The sequence below is a fragment of the Chanodichthys erythropterus genome, chromosome 13, assembly GCF_024489055.1.
Source record: "Chanodichthys erythropterus isolate Z2021 chromosome 13, ASM2448905v1, whole genome shotgun sequence".
NCBI lineage: Eukaryota > Metazoa > Chordata > Actinopteri > Cypriniformes > Xenocyprididae > Chanodichthys > Chanodichthys erythropterus.
In genome coordinates, this window is record NC_090233.1 from 46256887 (window position 1) to 46274103 (window position 17217).

Consider the following 17217-nt stretch of genomic DNA (forward strand, 5'->3'; position numbering starts at 1 on the left):
GCATGTCACATGATTGTTCATGCACACTGGGCATGCGTGTACAAGTGTAAACAGTTTCCTCTTGTGGATGTAGGTAGCTGCAGTATTAATAATGCTGAGTTTAAATGCACAATGGCTGCTAAAAATGACAACAAATCAACGATCACAGTTTACTCTGAGGATATTTAGAGTGAACGTGGGCAGCGACGCCATCTTTTTCAAAAGTCTCAGTTTTCAAGGTTTAGTGTAAACGACAGGCGTAACCGTAGCAAAACTTTTTACAACAAAAACACACTAGCGTAAACAGGGCCTTAGTTTGAAAACACCAGGGTTGCCTTTCAGTATAAATGGAGCAGAGCAACTTTTGGTTTAAGACATGCCTTTTTGGGCGCTAAATAGTGGTGCAAATACACTAAAATGACTAGCACGAACCTTAGTAAATCACCTTGAGTGATTCATTTAAATACTCACCTCCCATAAGTTCTGCGTCTGAAAGTGAAACTCCTACAAATGCATATGCAATAAGATCAGATGCAAAAACAATACTGTCCACACCTTTTCAGAGGTAATTTTTTCACTGCATTTTTTTTTAGTAAATCCTGACAGTAGTTTTTTAACGCCAAAAAATCTCCAAATAATGCTGGTAGGATGATATTTAACCCTTGTTCGGTCTTCGTTTGGGAATTACACTTAGGGTCTTTGGGGTCTCCACAGACCCCAGGCAACTATATAAAAACTGCACAAATGTTGAGTAAAAACATTAATTAAAATATATATATAATGCTTTTACTCAACATTTGTGCAGTTTTTGGAGGATGTATCATATTTTTAAATGTATATGAATAAATTATTATCATTATTATTATTATTATTTTTAAATAGGTTTTTATACAAAAAGCTTTTTATGTAAAATTAACTTTATAAAAGACCCACATTTCTAAATTTCATTCATGGGGATAACACGGATAATTTGACATGGTTTAGTGTAAGATTTTTGCCCATCTTTTGGAAAATGCAGTTTTAAAAGTAAAAAAAAAAAAAAAAACTATCACGTTTACCAGTAGATGGCTGCAGAGCTCCACTATTTGCTATGTGCTATTTGACTGACTGAAAGACATCTTTTCACAAGTATTCTTCAGTCGGATTCATATCTAAATATTACGAAATCACAATTATAACAATAAAAGCTACTTTTTGTCAAAGTTTAGTATTTTTTGTAATTTAAAAAAAGGTTTTTCAATATTGTTACATTGTGATATGACCCCACTTTGAAAATGGAAAAAATTAATCCTCAAAATCAACATTTTTATATATTAAAATATATGATAAATCCTCCGAAAACCCACATATATGAAGTAAAAATATTAATAAACAGAGTAAAATTAAATTTGTTTAAAAAAATATATATATATTTTGTTACAAAATTACATTTTGTTGCCTGGGGTCTGTGGAGACCCCAAATACCCTTAGTGTGACTTTTTTTTTTCTACACTAACATAAAAACAAGATATCACTCCAATTGTTTTTTATTTTTATTTTTTATTTATTTATTATTTATTTGTAGATCTAGAAAGTGTTAACAACTTTTTTTTTGAGCAAACATCATTTGGGGTCTAAAAAAGACCCTATAAGGATCATTTTTATGATTAAAGCTCTTTAGTTTTTTTTTTTTTTTTTTAATTGTGTGTGTGTGTGTGTGTGTGTGAGTTTGTTTATATTACATGGTCCCCACAATGTAATATAAACCTGAGTTCACCTACATCGTGGGGACCAGCCACCGGTCCCCACAGTGTAAAGTAATTAATAAAAATACTAAATGATGTTTTTGTGAGAAAATAAAGGTGTGCACAGTTTCCTGTGATGGTTAGGTTTAGGGTAGGGTAGGAGGATAGGAAGTACGGTTTGTACAGTATAAAATGCATTGCGGCCTATGGAAAGTCCCCACAATTCACAAAAACAAACGTGTGTGTGTGCATGTGTGTGTGTGTTTGTGCAATGTAATAAAATGATGATTGAGAGACCTCAAAAGCCTGATGTATCATAGCTGATACATTTTAACATGATTTTTCTTTAAAAAACAAAAAAACATACAAACAAACAAACAAAAAACCTTAGTTGCTTCAGTCCACTAAAGGTTCAACTTGAAATATTACTAACAATATAACAATTATTCTTATGTTTTCATTTTTAAAAAATCACTAAAGATGATATAAAAGATTGTGTACAACAGGTTTTGTAAAGTTTTGATCATGTCGATAATTTAGAGGCCTTGAAAATTTGAGTATCAAATATGATAAGGAAGACTTTAAAGGTTTACAGTTTAAAACATATATTTTAAATTGTAATAATATTTCACAAGTTTTTACTGTAATTTTTGCTCAAACAAAATGCAAATATGTCTTGGTGAGCATAAGAGACGTCTTGACAAAAACATTTAAAAAAAAGAACACGTGCAGAGACAGTAAATGGTAAAACAAGTGCAAGTATTGCCGTATTACAGAACGCTACATGGAGGAAAGCCAGATATGTATCAAATAGAAGTATCCTACAGCAAAAGTATTATAAAATGTAAAGTTTATACAACCAAGAAGGCAAATCTGAATGTGAACAGAAGCACAGATCATTGAACCTAGGTGTTATTGTAAAGCCTTCCTGTCACCAACACTGTATCTCTGGCAAAAAAGTTTGTGTGGGTCATGTCTAGAAGTTTGCTGTAGCTGTCTCTCGGGGTGTCAGGTGCTAGTCTGAGGAAGAACAGGAACATTAATCAGTCGCTTTCTGCTGAAAAGCTCCATTTGAGAATGATTTATGACACTGCTGGCACAGACAGCCAAATGACAGGTGACAATAAAGGACACCCACACCTGTGTAAATCTTCTCCCTCTCTCACACACACACTCCGAGAGGGAGAATGGGAGGACGGAGTTGAGACCGCATTATGGAGCACGTCTCATTTATATGTAACCAGATGAATGTACTCCTCATAGAGCCACAGAAATATGTACTAATGTTTAAATGGATAGTTCACCCAATAATTCTGTAATTTTATACAGTGAATGTCAGTCCAAGCCCATAAGATGTTATTATTATTATTATTATTATTATATTTTATTTTATTTTAGGACACACACACACATTTTTTTTTTTTTTTTTTTTCTCCATACCAAGGCACTTCCCAGCGATGAGGGGCTGTCAGGCTCAAAAAAGGGACTTTTAAAGTATATAAATAAATTTAAATATAAAGTAATAAAAAATAACCCATATGCACTACATTCCATCACATGATAGATTTATTTGAGGAACAGTCCAAAATTGAACTCATCAATCATGATCAAACATGATAATTTATATGGTTCAAAATAAAAACAGAAATATTCTGAAATATTATTACAATTTAAAAAGGCTATCTATTTGAATATACTTTATAATATCATTTATTCATGTTATGGTAAAGCTGTATTTTCAGCATCATTAGTCCAGTCTTCAGTGTCACGTGATCCTTAAGAAGTGATTCTAAATACTGATTTGCTGCTCAAGAAACATTTCTTAGTATGTTGAAAACAGTTGTGCTGTGAAACATTTTTAGCAGGATTTTTTTAATGATCAGAATGTTCAAAAGATCAGCATTTATTTTATTTTATTTCATTTATTTAAAAAAGAATATAAATATAAAATAAAAAAATATTCCTCTCATAAACTGACACCACTAAAAAATTACTGAAAAGAGAGAAGTTGGAAAGATCAATATGTTCAGACAAAAACAGCTCAGACCTCTCAACTCTATTCAATAGACAGCAAGATCGCAAAGTTTCTGCATATAGAAGACCTACATACATCCTCAGTCTCCAGAGAGGATCTCTAGTGCCTAACATTTACTACATGACCTATTACTGCTTTTTCCATTCATTAGGACTTGTGTTACAACTACTTTCTCTTGGCTTTGTTCTAGTTTTTTCACAAGGTTTCCCATTAGATTTACTCACTCATGGACATTCATGGGGAATCCACAAGTTTTCATTCAAAATCCATTTTATGCCGACTTCAAAGACTTCAATTGTTTTTATATGAAGCAAATTCTGATGACCTTACGCATGTCAAGTGGGCTTAGAAACATGAAATTAGGTGACATGTAAACCCCAACTGGAACTTAATGACTAATAATGATGTTAATGGTTTATTGACCCCGTTTTTACAAACTAAACAACACTGTATGAATCTCTCTTTCCAAAGTGCATTCTAGCTTCACCTTCTGTCCTTCACCTTACTTTCTTTCATCCCTCTTCTGAACCTCTGCTCGGCCATGAGCGCAGGTGCTCCATCATTGAGTTACTGAACATAGAAAGATGCTCTCAGAGGTTCCACCCCACTGTGAAGGAAACACTAACATCTGGACGCTCTCCAAGTTGGACTGGGCAGGTGATTTGCCAGGTACGCAGAAATAGGTCCATGTTCTACTGACCTGCTGCACTACCATGTGGAAACTACAGAATCTAGACTGTGTGGTAGGGGCATTGGCAACGAGTCCCAGATCTGACACAATTCCCTATCAAAAGTTCTTAATTTGATCCAATCCACTCTTCTTTAATTCATTTAAAACATGTAATTTGACATTAAATTGTAAGTAAATAAACTATTTAAGACAAAAACAATACCCCGTTCAAAAATATCCTGTTCTGTGACAGCATTTAACTAAACCTATTTCAACAATAATTGTATATTTATTAAATGAGTCAATAATTGGTATGCCATAATTATGCTTATGTATCTTTTACAAACTCCTCACTGAATAAAAAAAAATAAAAAAAGTACTTGGGTAACTATTTATTTTAGTGTCTTTGTTACATATTACATGTACTTATTATAGTAATAACAGTAAATTATGCATATTTAGGAGGTGTTTTGAGTTCATTATGTCAAGTAGGTCATTGTATGGTATTTTGTAATTAATGACATTCAGATTATTGAGATTATTGACTGATTGATTGATTGATTGTATTGCCTATTTTTGTCATGCGTGCTGTCTTGATTTTCTGTTGCAGCTGTAGCACCTTAATTTCCCCTCGGAGATCAATAAATGAAGTCTAAGTCGAAGTTACATGTAACTAAACCAAACCCTAGTCATAACCCTAATCCTATAGTAAGTAGCCTACATGTTGTTAAATAATAATATCAGTACATAAGGACAACTTAAAATAAAGTGTACCTATACTTCATTATAGAAGTTCATTCATTCATTCGTTGAAAAAAAAAAAAAAAAAAAAAAAAAAAGCTAAAAGTGATTAAAAATCTTAAAAGAAATGGGACCTAAAATATAGATACACTCTTCCACTTTTTCCTGAAATAGGAACAGACTACAATTATTGTTTAAGAATTGATATTCGATCCGTGGAATAAAATCTTGTTTTACTCAGTGGTTGAAACTGATTTTCTTTTGACAAGCTGTCAAACTAACACTGAACTCACTGCTCATTTGGAGCAAATTGATCAAACTCTGGCTCTGGTTTGAGATATCCTTTTAAACCGGCATACTTGTATCGCACTTAAACTAAAGCTCAATCACACAAGATCCCTCAGTAACCTCAAAATTATCTTCTGACACAGTCTGACATGTAGATTGTGATTTTCACTAGTTTTTTTTTCTTTTCTTTTTTTTCTCAAAACTATGAGGGAGCTGAGCTGCTTTAACAAGCTTTCAGTGGAAAAGCGCTCTCTTTACTAAACTTTTAGGACCTGCATTCTGAGAATCGAAATCTTGAAGGAAACTCATATAGAGACGGCAACATCTATACATGAAAACTCAGATGAGGTATATGCAGGCAAACCATAATGCCTTAAGGAGCTGACACACACAGACAAACGGTCGCAGGATCCCTCTATCCTCTCCACATAATATTCACATTCATTACGGCAGAACACGGTGGGACATGACAGGCAGCACTTCAACAGTGTGTAAGCGAAAGGAGGGGGCGACTGTGTGCGAACGAAAGCAGCAGCCATTACCTGTTAGCGAGCAGCGTCGTGAAGGTCACCTGACTCGTGCTCTGATAGGCTGGCAGCAGTTGGGCCCAATCCCACTCCCTCTCACCCATAGCAGCCTGTTGATAAATGAGCAGCGAGGATTGTTCGTTATTAATCAGAGTTAATATGATCAGTAAATTACTGCTCCAGCTGGGCTGGACTAACCAAAGAGGAGGGGGTCCCGAACAAGGCCGCCCCAACACGATCTATCTATCATGTCTGCACAAGAAGGTTTTTATTCCAATAAGACAGCAATTAATTTATAAATCCATTTGGGGAGGGATGTACCATCATTTATAAAAAGATAAATCAATTTTGCAAGAGGAGTCGTTATTCTTCTCGCCGTTGTTCGTGGCAAGCAGCCCAAGGTTTCCCTTAACCACGAGTGGACCGTCCCTTTGTAAGGGGGCCAAATGAAATCCGATTGCTTTGATAGGCAGAACGTCACTCTTAACTTGAAACTGAGTTTTTTATTTCTTTCTTTTCTTTCTTTTTTTTTTTTTTTTATTGACAAAAGGACAGGAGTGTGCCAGCCCCTCCTATTCTCCGACTGGCTGATTGATGGATCGGCATTTGTTTTTTCTGCCTCCATTTGATTTGACAAACAGCGCAGCCACCTGAAGGCGAGGAGGCTTTTTAATCATCCCCTTAATAAGGTGTTTTATGCAAAGCAATGCGAGCGCGAGCGATAAGGAGAAAACAAAAGGGATTAAGAGTGCCGCAGCCAGCGCTGAACGACGGGAAAAGAACTCGCATTTTAACCGACGCAAAACTCTGAGCCAAATAAGATAATGAAAGGAAAAGTTCCCCTTAAAAAAAGAAGGTTGCAGACTTTCCGGCTTCAAAGCCGTTCCAAAAAGTCTCATGACATGAGCAGAGAAAACTTTATCCTACCTTTAAGAGAAAGCCAAAAGAGGACCATGGCTCTTGTAATTAAACCTTCAACCTACACCGTCTTCAACACGCAAGGGATGCTTTTTTTTTCACCCTTTGTTCAAAGCCATATCATACTTGAAGAGTTCACCTTTCAAGTGTTTTCAAATTCTCTGCTCTTTTGGTTAACCTTTTTTAATGTTTTGCTTTGTGTCTTCCCTTCACACTAAAATATAGCTTAGGGACAGAGCGACCTATGGAGAATTGTCGAGTTCATCCTAGAGAAGCAGTTTGAAGTCTCTTAGTCTCTCTCTTATATTCACCTTGCCTGGTGGCCTTGACGGAAAGTTACACTCGCTCGAGCGTGAACGAGCAGAAGAAGAGAAGTAGTTCACGGCATTAACGAACTGCTGGAAATATAACTTATGTGAACAACAAGTGTTCGCAAGCACCTCGAGTTGAAGGCGGAGAGACTAAAACATGAAAAATAACAAAGGACCAACCTGATCGAACTTGTTCGGGCCGACAGAATTGAACTCGGCGAAGGGGTTAAACTGGGATATATGGTGGTTTTGGTTGCTTGCTTCAGAGGAGAATACGACAGGTCCCAATGGGGAGTCCGGAAGTGTATTCGTCTTTGAAAGAGGCGATAGGACGGACCTCAGTAAACCCTACAAAAGAGAATGAAGAAGCACAACGTAAAGGCTCATAATCGAAATGCACTCCGGTCCAGACAAATGAACAGAAACCTGGACACATATTATTACTAGACTGCATTAAGCAAAACTAAAACACTATTAAAGTGGTCAAATTAACAGTGAGTCTCTACAGAATTCTTAAACACATCATCGGACAAATTAGTACATTTCAACAATTATTACGTACCCAATTTTGGACATAATGGACATTTCTTTTCTGTCTATTCCCCAAGTAATTGGCCGACAATGGTAGAAATTAATCAGTCTATCTAGGAATAGGATTTGAAAACAGGACATTGGAGGAGGACAAAGATATGTATAGATATGACACAAAGAATCGTCCTAAGTGAGAGTTGTACTAATTTCCCAAGATGTATTCTTATTGTTAAGTAGAGCAAGGGGTACTGGGCATAGAGGTGTAGTTTAAGTGTAGACTAATTCATGAATCTTTTCCTTTAATTTCTGTTATTTCTGTTGTTTAAGTTGTTATTTCCCAATCGTTTTTTCAATCAGGTCAAGGCTGTTACGAGAGGCCTCGCAGCAGCATCTGGATGCGGTTGTGTCTCCGCGCAGCAGCTCTGCACATGCGTTCCCCACAGCTTCAGGTCACACTGTCTGCCTCAGGCTAACAGCCACCTAATTGCTTGGTGAAAAACAGCAATTCGCTACCTCATTGAGCTGGATGCTGTGATGGATTTGCCGGAGGTGCTGGCTGCCACCTGCTCTATGGCACAGCTCCAGCAGCAACTGCCTTATTTTATGCTCAGTCAGTTCCGCGGGCCCACCTCTATCCTGCGCCGGGCCGCTCTCCACACGCTCCAACACACTGATGGAGGAACACATAAAGGGGAGAGGGGGGTTAACATGAAATAAATGGAAAATGGTTATTATATTACTCAATTTAAACACTTCTAAAGGCAATTTTACACTGTAACTGCAAGATCCCAGTTCATTTTCAATGGGAGATTTTAATTATTAGAGTTTTTTTATCTTTTTTAAAATGATTTTAAACACTATAATTAAAATAGTACAAATACTAATACTAAATAAGTACATATTACAAATACTAAAACTACATTTATTAATGTTGGCAGACGCTTTTATCCAAAGTGACTTATATTACATTCAACGTACACATCTGTTCTTGCTTTCCCTGAGAATCGAGCCCATGGCCTTGCCATGACTAGCGAACTTACTTACAGTTTGAGCGACTACTACTAAAAATAATAATGCATTTATAAATTTTTTGTAGATGCTTTTATCCAAAGCGACTTACATTACATTCCAAATACATTTTTTTTTCAGTTCTTGCGTTCCCTGAGAATCGAACCCATGACCTTGCCGTCGCTAGCGATATTGTTTACTGTTTGAGCTACTACTACTACTACTACGACTACTACTAATAATAATGCATTTATTAATTTTGGCAGATGCTTTTATCCAGAGCGAATTATATTACATTCAAAGTACACATCTGTTCTTGCTTTGCTTTCCCTGAGAATCGAGCCCATGGCCTTGCCATGACTAGCGATATTACTTACTGTTTGAGCGACTACTACTACTACTAATAATAATGCATTTATTAATTTTGGTAGATGCTTTTATCCAAAGTGACTTACATTACATTCAAAGTACACATTTTTTTCAGTTCTTGCGTTCCCTGAGAATCGAACCCATGACCTTGCCAACGCTAGTGATATTCCTTACTGTTTGAGCTACTACTACAACTACTACTACTACTACTACTACTACTACTACTACTACTACTACTACTACTACTACTAATAATAATAATAATAATAATAATAATAATAATAATAATAATAATAATAATAATGCACTTATTAATTTTGGCAGATGCTTTTCTCTAAAGCGACTTGCATTACATTCAAAGTGCACATTTTTTTTCAGTTCTTGTGTTCTCAGCTCATGACCTTGCTACCGATATTGCTTACTGTTTGAGCTACTACTACTACTACTACTACTACTACTACTACTACTACTACTACTACTACTAATAATAATAATAATAATAATAATAATAATAATAATACATTTAAAATTCATATTAAAATGTACAAACTGGAAAGAGATTAATCAAATATGTTACTCTTATTATACACAGACATAATTGTATTGTAAGGTTTGTACATCTAGAACTCTGGTTGTGGGTACAATAAAGATACCATGTCATCCAGGTCCAGAAATATTTTACAAAATGTATAGCTACCTTCATATTTTATGCAGACTGCTAGTAACAGAAGTGTCCACAATTTAAATAAATAAATCGTTTGATTGCTTTAAATTTCTTTACAATTGCCACAATGCCACAAAAGAGATTTTATTCAAAACAATCAAATGACATTTACTGTAGCTTTTGTGATCTTTTGTGATGGGATCAAATATCCAAATACGAGTAGCTGTTGTCAATATTTGCTAGCACTGAGCTGAAGTGGGCATTGTTGTGTTTGCACTTACACGTTCCACACAAAAACTTGCACATGTTCAGTGCAAGTTGCCAAGAGCTGTTGCCAGTAGTGGCAAAACAGTTGTGTCACATTATTTGCCACCAATTTTTCATTTTACATCAAGTTTCATTGGACAAAAATGAAGAAATTGAAAAAAGTCAGAAGACAAGAGTCTTCTCTCAAGATTCAGAGACACATTGCTGCTTGCTGTAACCTCAAGGTCCTCTCAACGTACCCATTCTCGTGCCCTTCCTCTCTATCCAACATGCCTCATCACCCTCACCACACTTTCCATCCGATACACCCCCTGTCATTGTTTCCCTTCATTCCTTCTTCCTTCCTTTTTTTATTTTTCAATCACAAAGTGACAAGGAAAGTGTCGCCTGTCAGGCAGGCCTTTAGCTTCAATGACACCGAGAAAAGCTGCGAGACCCTGGGCAGCCCAGCCGGTGAACGGGGTGTCAGCACCTGTGCCTGTATCCTTCCCTGTCCATCAGTGTGCAGGTGAAGCAAATGATTGGATCCAGTCAGCGGCTTGATTAATGAGAGGCCCGTCGGATCCGGGACAAGCTATCAATCACGTCATTAGGACCAATGTGCCCCGAAAGAAGCAGAACACCCCCTCCGCCCACGGAATCCACTGCATTCATCTTCATCTGTGCATGCATGCCGTCAAAGCCTGCCAGGGTCACCGTGATGGAGAACAATCATCTTCTCCTCTACAAATTACTTTGCAAAGACAAGAGATGAGGGAGGTGTGTGTGTGTATGCATTTGTGTGTGTGTGTTGACAAGCTGGGGTGTGGGTGTTTTTCAGAAAACCCGCTTCCCGCCGACACACTGTACGCTGATTGTTTACACCGGAGGCAGTGCCTGAAAGTGAAGGTTATTTTAATGAATAGTAATGGTTCCACTGACTGTCTAAGACAGGCGATACATAATCACTCTTCCTTTTTGCTATCGTCCTTTTTTTTTTTTTTGCCCTCACTCTTTTTTTTTTTGTTTTGTTTTTCCTGTCATTGGGAGCAGCGTTTCTCGGAACACTAAAAGTTTTTTTTTTTTTTTTTTTTCTGACTTTGTTATGATGCTAAATCATTTTCAATAAGGCTAATTAACTCTAAGCTTTTGTTCTGGGCATGACTTGGAATATACGGTAAAACTGTGTTGTTGTTTTTTTTCCAACAGTGAAAAATAGCATGAAGTATAGGTCACTTTTCAAAAGTGCTCAAAAATCTATCATTTGAAGAAATTATTAGTACAGGATCATTATTTAAGGCAAGGGTTTTTCATACTCAGGTCTGGATAAAAGTTCAGAAGAAAGAAAGAAAGAAAGAAAGAAAGAAAGAAAGAAAGAAAGAAAGAAAGAAAGAAAGAAAGAAAGAAAGAAAGAAAGAAAGAAAGAAAGAAAGAAAGAGAAAGAAAGAAAGAAAGAAAGAAAGAAACAAACAAACAAACAAACAAACAAACAAGAGTACTTTTTTTTTCCCCACAGTGTCACAGGTTCATACATGAAAAGTATATCACCTGTATAATTTAGAAGTCCCTCAGAAGAGTATAACATATTTTGGGGTATTAGGCATTAACAATGTCGAAACTCCTTAAGAATATTGGTAACCAAACAGTTGATGGGCCTTACTGACTCCCATAGTATGGAGAGAAAAAAATAAATAAAAAAATACTATTGAAGTCAATGAGGCCCATCAACTGTTTGGTTAACAACATTCTACAAAACATCATCTTTTGTGTTCAGCAGAAGAAAGAAATTCATATAGGTTTGGAAAAACTTAAGGGGGACTACTGTAAATGATGACAATTTTCCTTTTTGGGTGAACTATCCCTTTATCCGCAAGTGTGGAATGTTGGACATTTCATGCACTCAAATGTTGCAGATTTAATACTCAACTACATTTGATGTACTCACCTACATGGTTGAGTACTTCGATCATACGTACATAGTGTATAAGTGCATAATGCGTATATAGTAGTATAGTGAGCTATTTGGGATGATTTAAAGTACATGATTCAAGGATTGCAACACTTTCTTCAGTGATTCAAGTCGGATTTCTGCACTCAAATCCTGTGGGTGACATCAAACCTATTCTGAAGTACACGTATCAAAAAGCTTGAAATGAAGAGCTACAGGCTAGGAAAAGAAAACACAGAAAACAATACATCATTATTTTGCCAAAGGATGAAGGGTGAAGTTAACTTCTCAAAATGAATGAAGGATGAGATTGAAGTCTTTAAAATGACATCAAAATATCAACTGGCAGCAGCTAGACAATGAAGACAATATTAGATTAGTTAACTAGTCAAATAACCACATTAAAATGCAAAAAGACGGAAATCATCTTTCATATGCTGAATAAGCTTAATGATAAATTTGCTATTATGGGCTTAAAAATCTCAGGTTTAATCGGGAGTATATTCCATCAGGCTCATTTCAAAATCTCACCTCTCGCAGCAAAGCTTTCGCGCCTTCTGCAGCTGCATGCTGGTCCATTTGGGCCTCTTCTCTTCCAGGCCCTGGAGCACCTTATGGACCAGAGGCTTGGGAACGCCCTTCTGCTGGCCCAGGCTGACCTGCAGACATTCTGATAGCAGACTTAGCCTATCCTTGGCCCATCTCTCCAGGGGCTGTCCAGACAGGAGCTCCAGGGTGTCACCGTTTTCTAGATCCTGACAGAGGCAGACCAACAGGACCCAGAGGAGGAGGCCGGTAGACCTCAGCTGTCTGGCATGCTGGGAAAGCCTCTTCTCAGCCACGGTGAACAGGTAGCGCACAGGCAGGGGAAGGGAGGCTATGGTTGATGGAAGGTGGGTGAAGATAAATGAGAGGGCTTGGATAGCTAGATTTATGCTGGCTGATTAGAAAAAAGAATAAGGAAAGAGTTAGTTTGATTTCTTGTTAACCTTAAATAAGGTTAAATCATGTCCAATAGATATTTTCAGTAGTTAAAGATGGATGGATGGATGGATGGATGGATGGATGGATGGATGGATGGATGGATGGATGGATGGATGGATGGATGGATGGATGGATGGATGGATGGATGGATGGATGGATGGATGAAGTACATACTCGTGTTGGTTTCATTCAGCTTGGGATCTTGTGGAATGTAGTTCCATTCTTTTGGGATTTTGCTTAGGACATTTCTGGGTAGGTGTTGTCGCAAAAGGGGTCCAGACTGGTCTTTATATTCCTGCACCATGCTGACCAGGTGGATCAGGAGTTTGGTAGTGGATTCACAAACAATGGACCTGATGTATTTAAACAAGGCTGGCTCCTCTTTACTGGAGTCTGGAAGAAAGAGTACAATCTAAGTTTCGGAGGCTTAAAGAAGGAAAGACCACCAAAAATGAAAATTCTGTCATCATTTACTCACCCTCAAGTAGTTCCAAACCTGTATGAATTTATTTATTCTGCTGATCACAAAAGAAAATATTTTGAAGAATGTCAGTAACCACACAGTTTCTGGTTGACATTGACTTTCATAGTATCCATTGTATTTACTATGGAATTCAATGGGGCCCATTAACTGTTTGGTTACCAACATTCTTCAAAATATCTTCTTTTGTGTTATCAGAAGGAAGACAGATAACAGTAAATGATGAGATGACAGAATTTTTGGGTGAACTATCCCTTTAATAATTATATAACTTAATTTTGTAAATTCATTAGACACTGTCTTATTTTTTATAATTATATATATTTTTTGTTGACAGGACATTACCTTAGAGAAGAAGAGGGGCGTAATATATTAAGGATATTGGTGTTTCTTCATCTATGGGCACTTTTATTTCGTGGTAAAAGTGATCTTTATGAAAGCTTAAACATTTCAATTGTTTCATTTTGTTACATTATTCTTTTTGTATTAATCTCTTTTCTTTTATATTATTATTATTACTGTTATTATTATGTTAAGGTCACATTAAAACGTATCAAGCCTTTTTTGCATCTATTTAAAAGACTTTTATGTATCGATTGTATTATTTTACTCCTGTCCCAGACATAAATATGAATATGAAAAACACACACATACATACACACATATGTCATATTCATATTTAGGTCTATATTATATTATATTATATTATATTATTATATTATATTATATTATATTATATTATATTATATTATATTATATTATATTATATTATATTATATTATATTATATTATATTATATTATATTATATTATATTATATTATATTATATTATATTTAACTAATAATCTAAACATAATGAAATTAAAATAAACCACTTCAATATTTATTGTTTAAAAATAATTCAGTATTAATTGTTAATCAATATTGGTTAATGATATGTTTTGCCTCATTTTGTTGAATTTTCTGGAATTTTCTCACTTTTGGCCATTTGTAGTAAACGATTAAATAAATAACACAGCTCCAAAGAGTAGAGGAAGAAGAAAGAACTAAATAATTGTAAAACTGATCATTTTCCTGACCAGCCAAATTAGCTCTTGTAAATGACACAATCAAGGTGCCAAGCAAGCTTTATAAGATTATCTTTAAAGAAGAATGGACATGGTCAATTAAGCCTAAACACAACACCTTACATCAGTACAAAAACATGTAATACACACTCTCCTGCTCCCTCCTCTGTCATTTGTCTAATTTGTGAAACTATAATTGCCACTCACATGTAATAAAACAGAAAAACATCAGTGCTTCAGCTTGGATTAAATCCCCTGAATCAAAGCCGAATCAAAAGGTGTCAGGTGATAATTGCAGTTTCTATGTCAGCATGCAAAATCAATACGGTAACCATTAGCATAACAGAAAATGTTCATGCTGTGGTTTTTACAGAGAGGAAAAAGGAGAAGGCAGACATGTAAATAAATAAGCAATCAAAGAGACAGCTAAAGGTTTAATTATGGCTTTGATTTGATGATGGGCTTCCAGCTGGTCAAATCTGATATTGAGGCAATTAGAGGACACAGTGGGGGCACATGGTGATAGTGGCTTCTAACTGGACTGTAACTAAATGGGCACATCTGACTAAAATTGTGTCTTTTTGAAGTCTAAACAAATGTAGGACAGAGCATTGCAAATTCTGCACCTGTTAAGTTGTAAAAGTGCTCCCAAAGGTGTTTCCGGTCCAGGTATCCCTCCAGCGCTCGACTTAAAGCCCTGGGGAAGTAGTTTAGGGAGGACAGGATGGCAAAAACAGATTCTAAAAACTCTGCAGCTGCTGTCTGAGTATCAGGGGACACCTCTATTCCTCTGTCCACACAGAGACCTGAAAGCACATTACCATGGTTATTTTAAATTATATACAAAAAATAAATCAAATAATAACCACAATGCTAAAAATAGCATGGCTTAGCAATAATAATGCAGCTCTTGTGAGTCTGCAGTGGTCAGTATCTATCAAAGTGGTCCAAGGACAAAACAGTGGTGAACCGGCAACCGGGTCATGGGTGGCTAAGGCTCACTGATGCATGTGGGGAGCAAAGGTTGGCTCGTGTGGCTCGGTTTGAATGAATGATTTAATGACTCACTCATAAATAGTTTGTATGTTTCGTTACAGGATGTATCTGTTTTTGAATTAATATCTTGAATGATTCAATGACACATACATTTTTAACAGTCACTCGTCACCACCTAGTGGCGTAACAATGTAATCGATACAATTGTTGTTTGAAGCACGACAGTTACTCTATTTTGATCTCTACCATAGACATCAATGTTTATATCCAAAATATAAACGTTAATCTCAGTAAATCTGTGATTATTTGAATGATATAAGATTGCGTGGGTGTTTGAATTGAGATCGCAATCTTTTAACCATTAACCGTACAGCTCTAATATAGTCACTTAATACTAATCTGAATTACTGGACAGTTAAAGGAATAGTTCACTTTTAAATAAACTTTTCCTGATAATTTACTCTCCCCCATGTCATCCAAGATGTCCATGTCTTTCTTTCTTCAGTGGAAAAGAAATTAAAGTTTTTGATGAAAACATTCCAGGATTTTTCTCCTTATAGTGGACTTGAATGGGCACCAAACGATTGAAGGTCAAAATTAGTTTCACTGCAGCTTCAAATTGTTCTACATGATACCAAATGAGTGAAACCATTGCTCATTTTCTAAAAAAAATGAAAATGAAAAATGAAAATTGAAAATTATATAAGTTTTAACCTTAAATGCTCATCTTGAACTAGCTCTCTTCTTCTTCTTCTTCTTCTTCTCTATTAGAATTCCAGCAGTGTAGATGCTGCTAAGCGTATTACTGCCCTCCTCAGGTCAAAGTTTGAACTAATTTTTATATGCAATATGCTAGTTCAATAGTATATAACAATTAGTTCAAACTTTGACCTGTGGAGGGCAGTAATACACTTAGCAGCGTCTACAATGCTGGAATTCAAATAGAGGAGAAGAAGAAGAGAGCTAGTTCAAGATGAGCATTTAAGGTTAAAAAAGTTTTTTTTTTTTTTTTTCCAGAAAATGAGCGATAGTTTCACTAGATAAGACCCTTATTTCTCATCTGGGATCATGTAGAACAATTTGAAGCTGCAGTAAAACTAATTTTGACCTTCAATCGTTTGGTGCCCATTGAAGTCCACTATAAGGAGAAAAATCCTGGAATTTTTCATCAAAAACTTTCATTTCTTTTCGACTGAAGAAAGAAAGACATGGACATCTTGGATGACATGGGGGTGAGTAAATTATCAGGAAAAGTTTATTTAAAAGTGAACTAATCCTTTAAAACAAAAGTCTAAACAAAACATAACTTTGAGCCTAGCACAGGAAATTTACAGTGTGTACGGTCCATTTTAAGGCAAAAAGCCAATTGACTGTCTGGACAAACACATGAAATATGAGACCACAACAACAAGATATGACTGAATGCCCTTGTCTAAATGTTGTCAGACCTGTGGGGTTGTAGAAAGATGCAGGATGGTTGTGCCTTTGGATCAGCCCGTCAGTCTCGCTTCCTAGAGATGACAGGCTTTTGAATAGTCGATTGAATGCAACGCAGCATTCAATGAGTGTCTTTGATAAAAAGCAGGCTGCTGTTTGCACTTTTTTGATAAATGTTGGACTGTTTTGAAATGACAGGCCTAAATTACCTGTCGTAGTAGAGCGTGTGGTTAGCTAATACTGCTTTGCTTAACAGGGACTCTGAATTCTGCTCCTGGTGAGGGACTGATGGG

General features: G+C 36.1%; 1 protein-coding gene across 1 annotated transcript in view; it reads right to left on the bottom strand.

Annotated features, from left to right (window-relative positions):
- The window catches only part of kiaa0825 (KIAA0825 ortholog), a 183261-nt gene that overhangs the window by 89856 nt on the left and 76188 nt on the right, over nt 1-17217 (bottom strand). Inside the window, exons 14-19 of the mRNA XM_067407308.1 lie at nt 15118-15297; nt 13118-13336; nt 12491-12899; nt 8238-8394; nt 7374-7541; nt 5980-6074 (exon numbers count right to left, since the gene is read on the bottom strand). Of these exons, the coding sequence (XP_067263409.1) occupies nt 5980-6074; nt 7374-7541; nt 8238-8394; nt 12491-12899; nt 13118-13336; nt 15118-15297 (1228 nt within the window). The remainder of the gene's footprint in view (nt 1-5979; nt 6075-7373; nt 7542-8237; nt 8395-12490; nt 12900-13117; nt 13337-15117; nt 15298-17217) is intronic.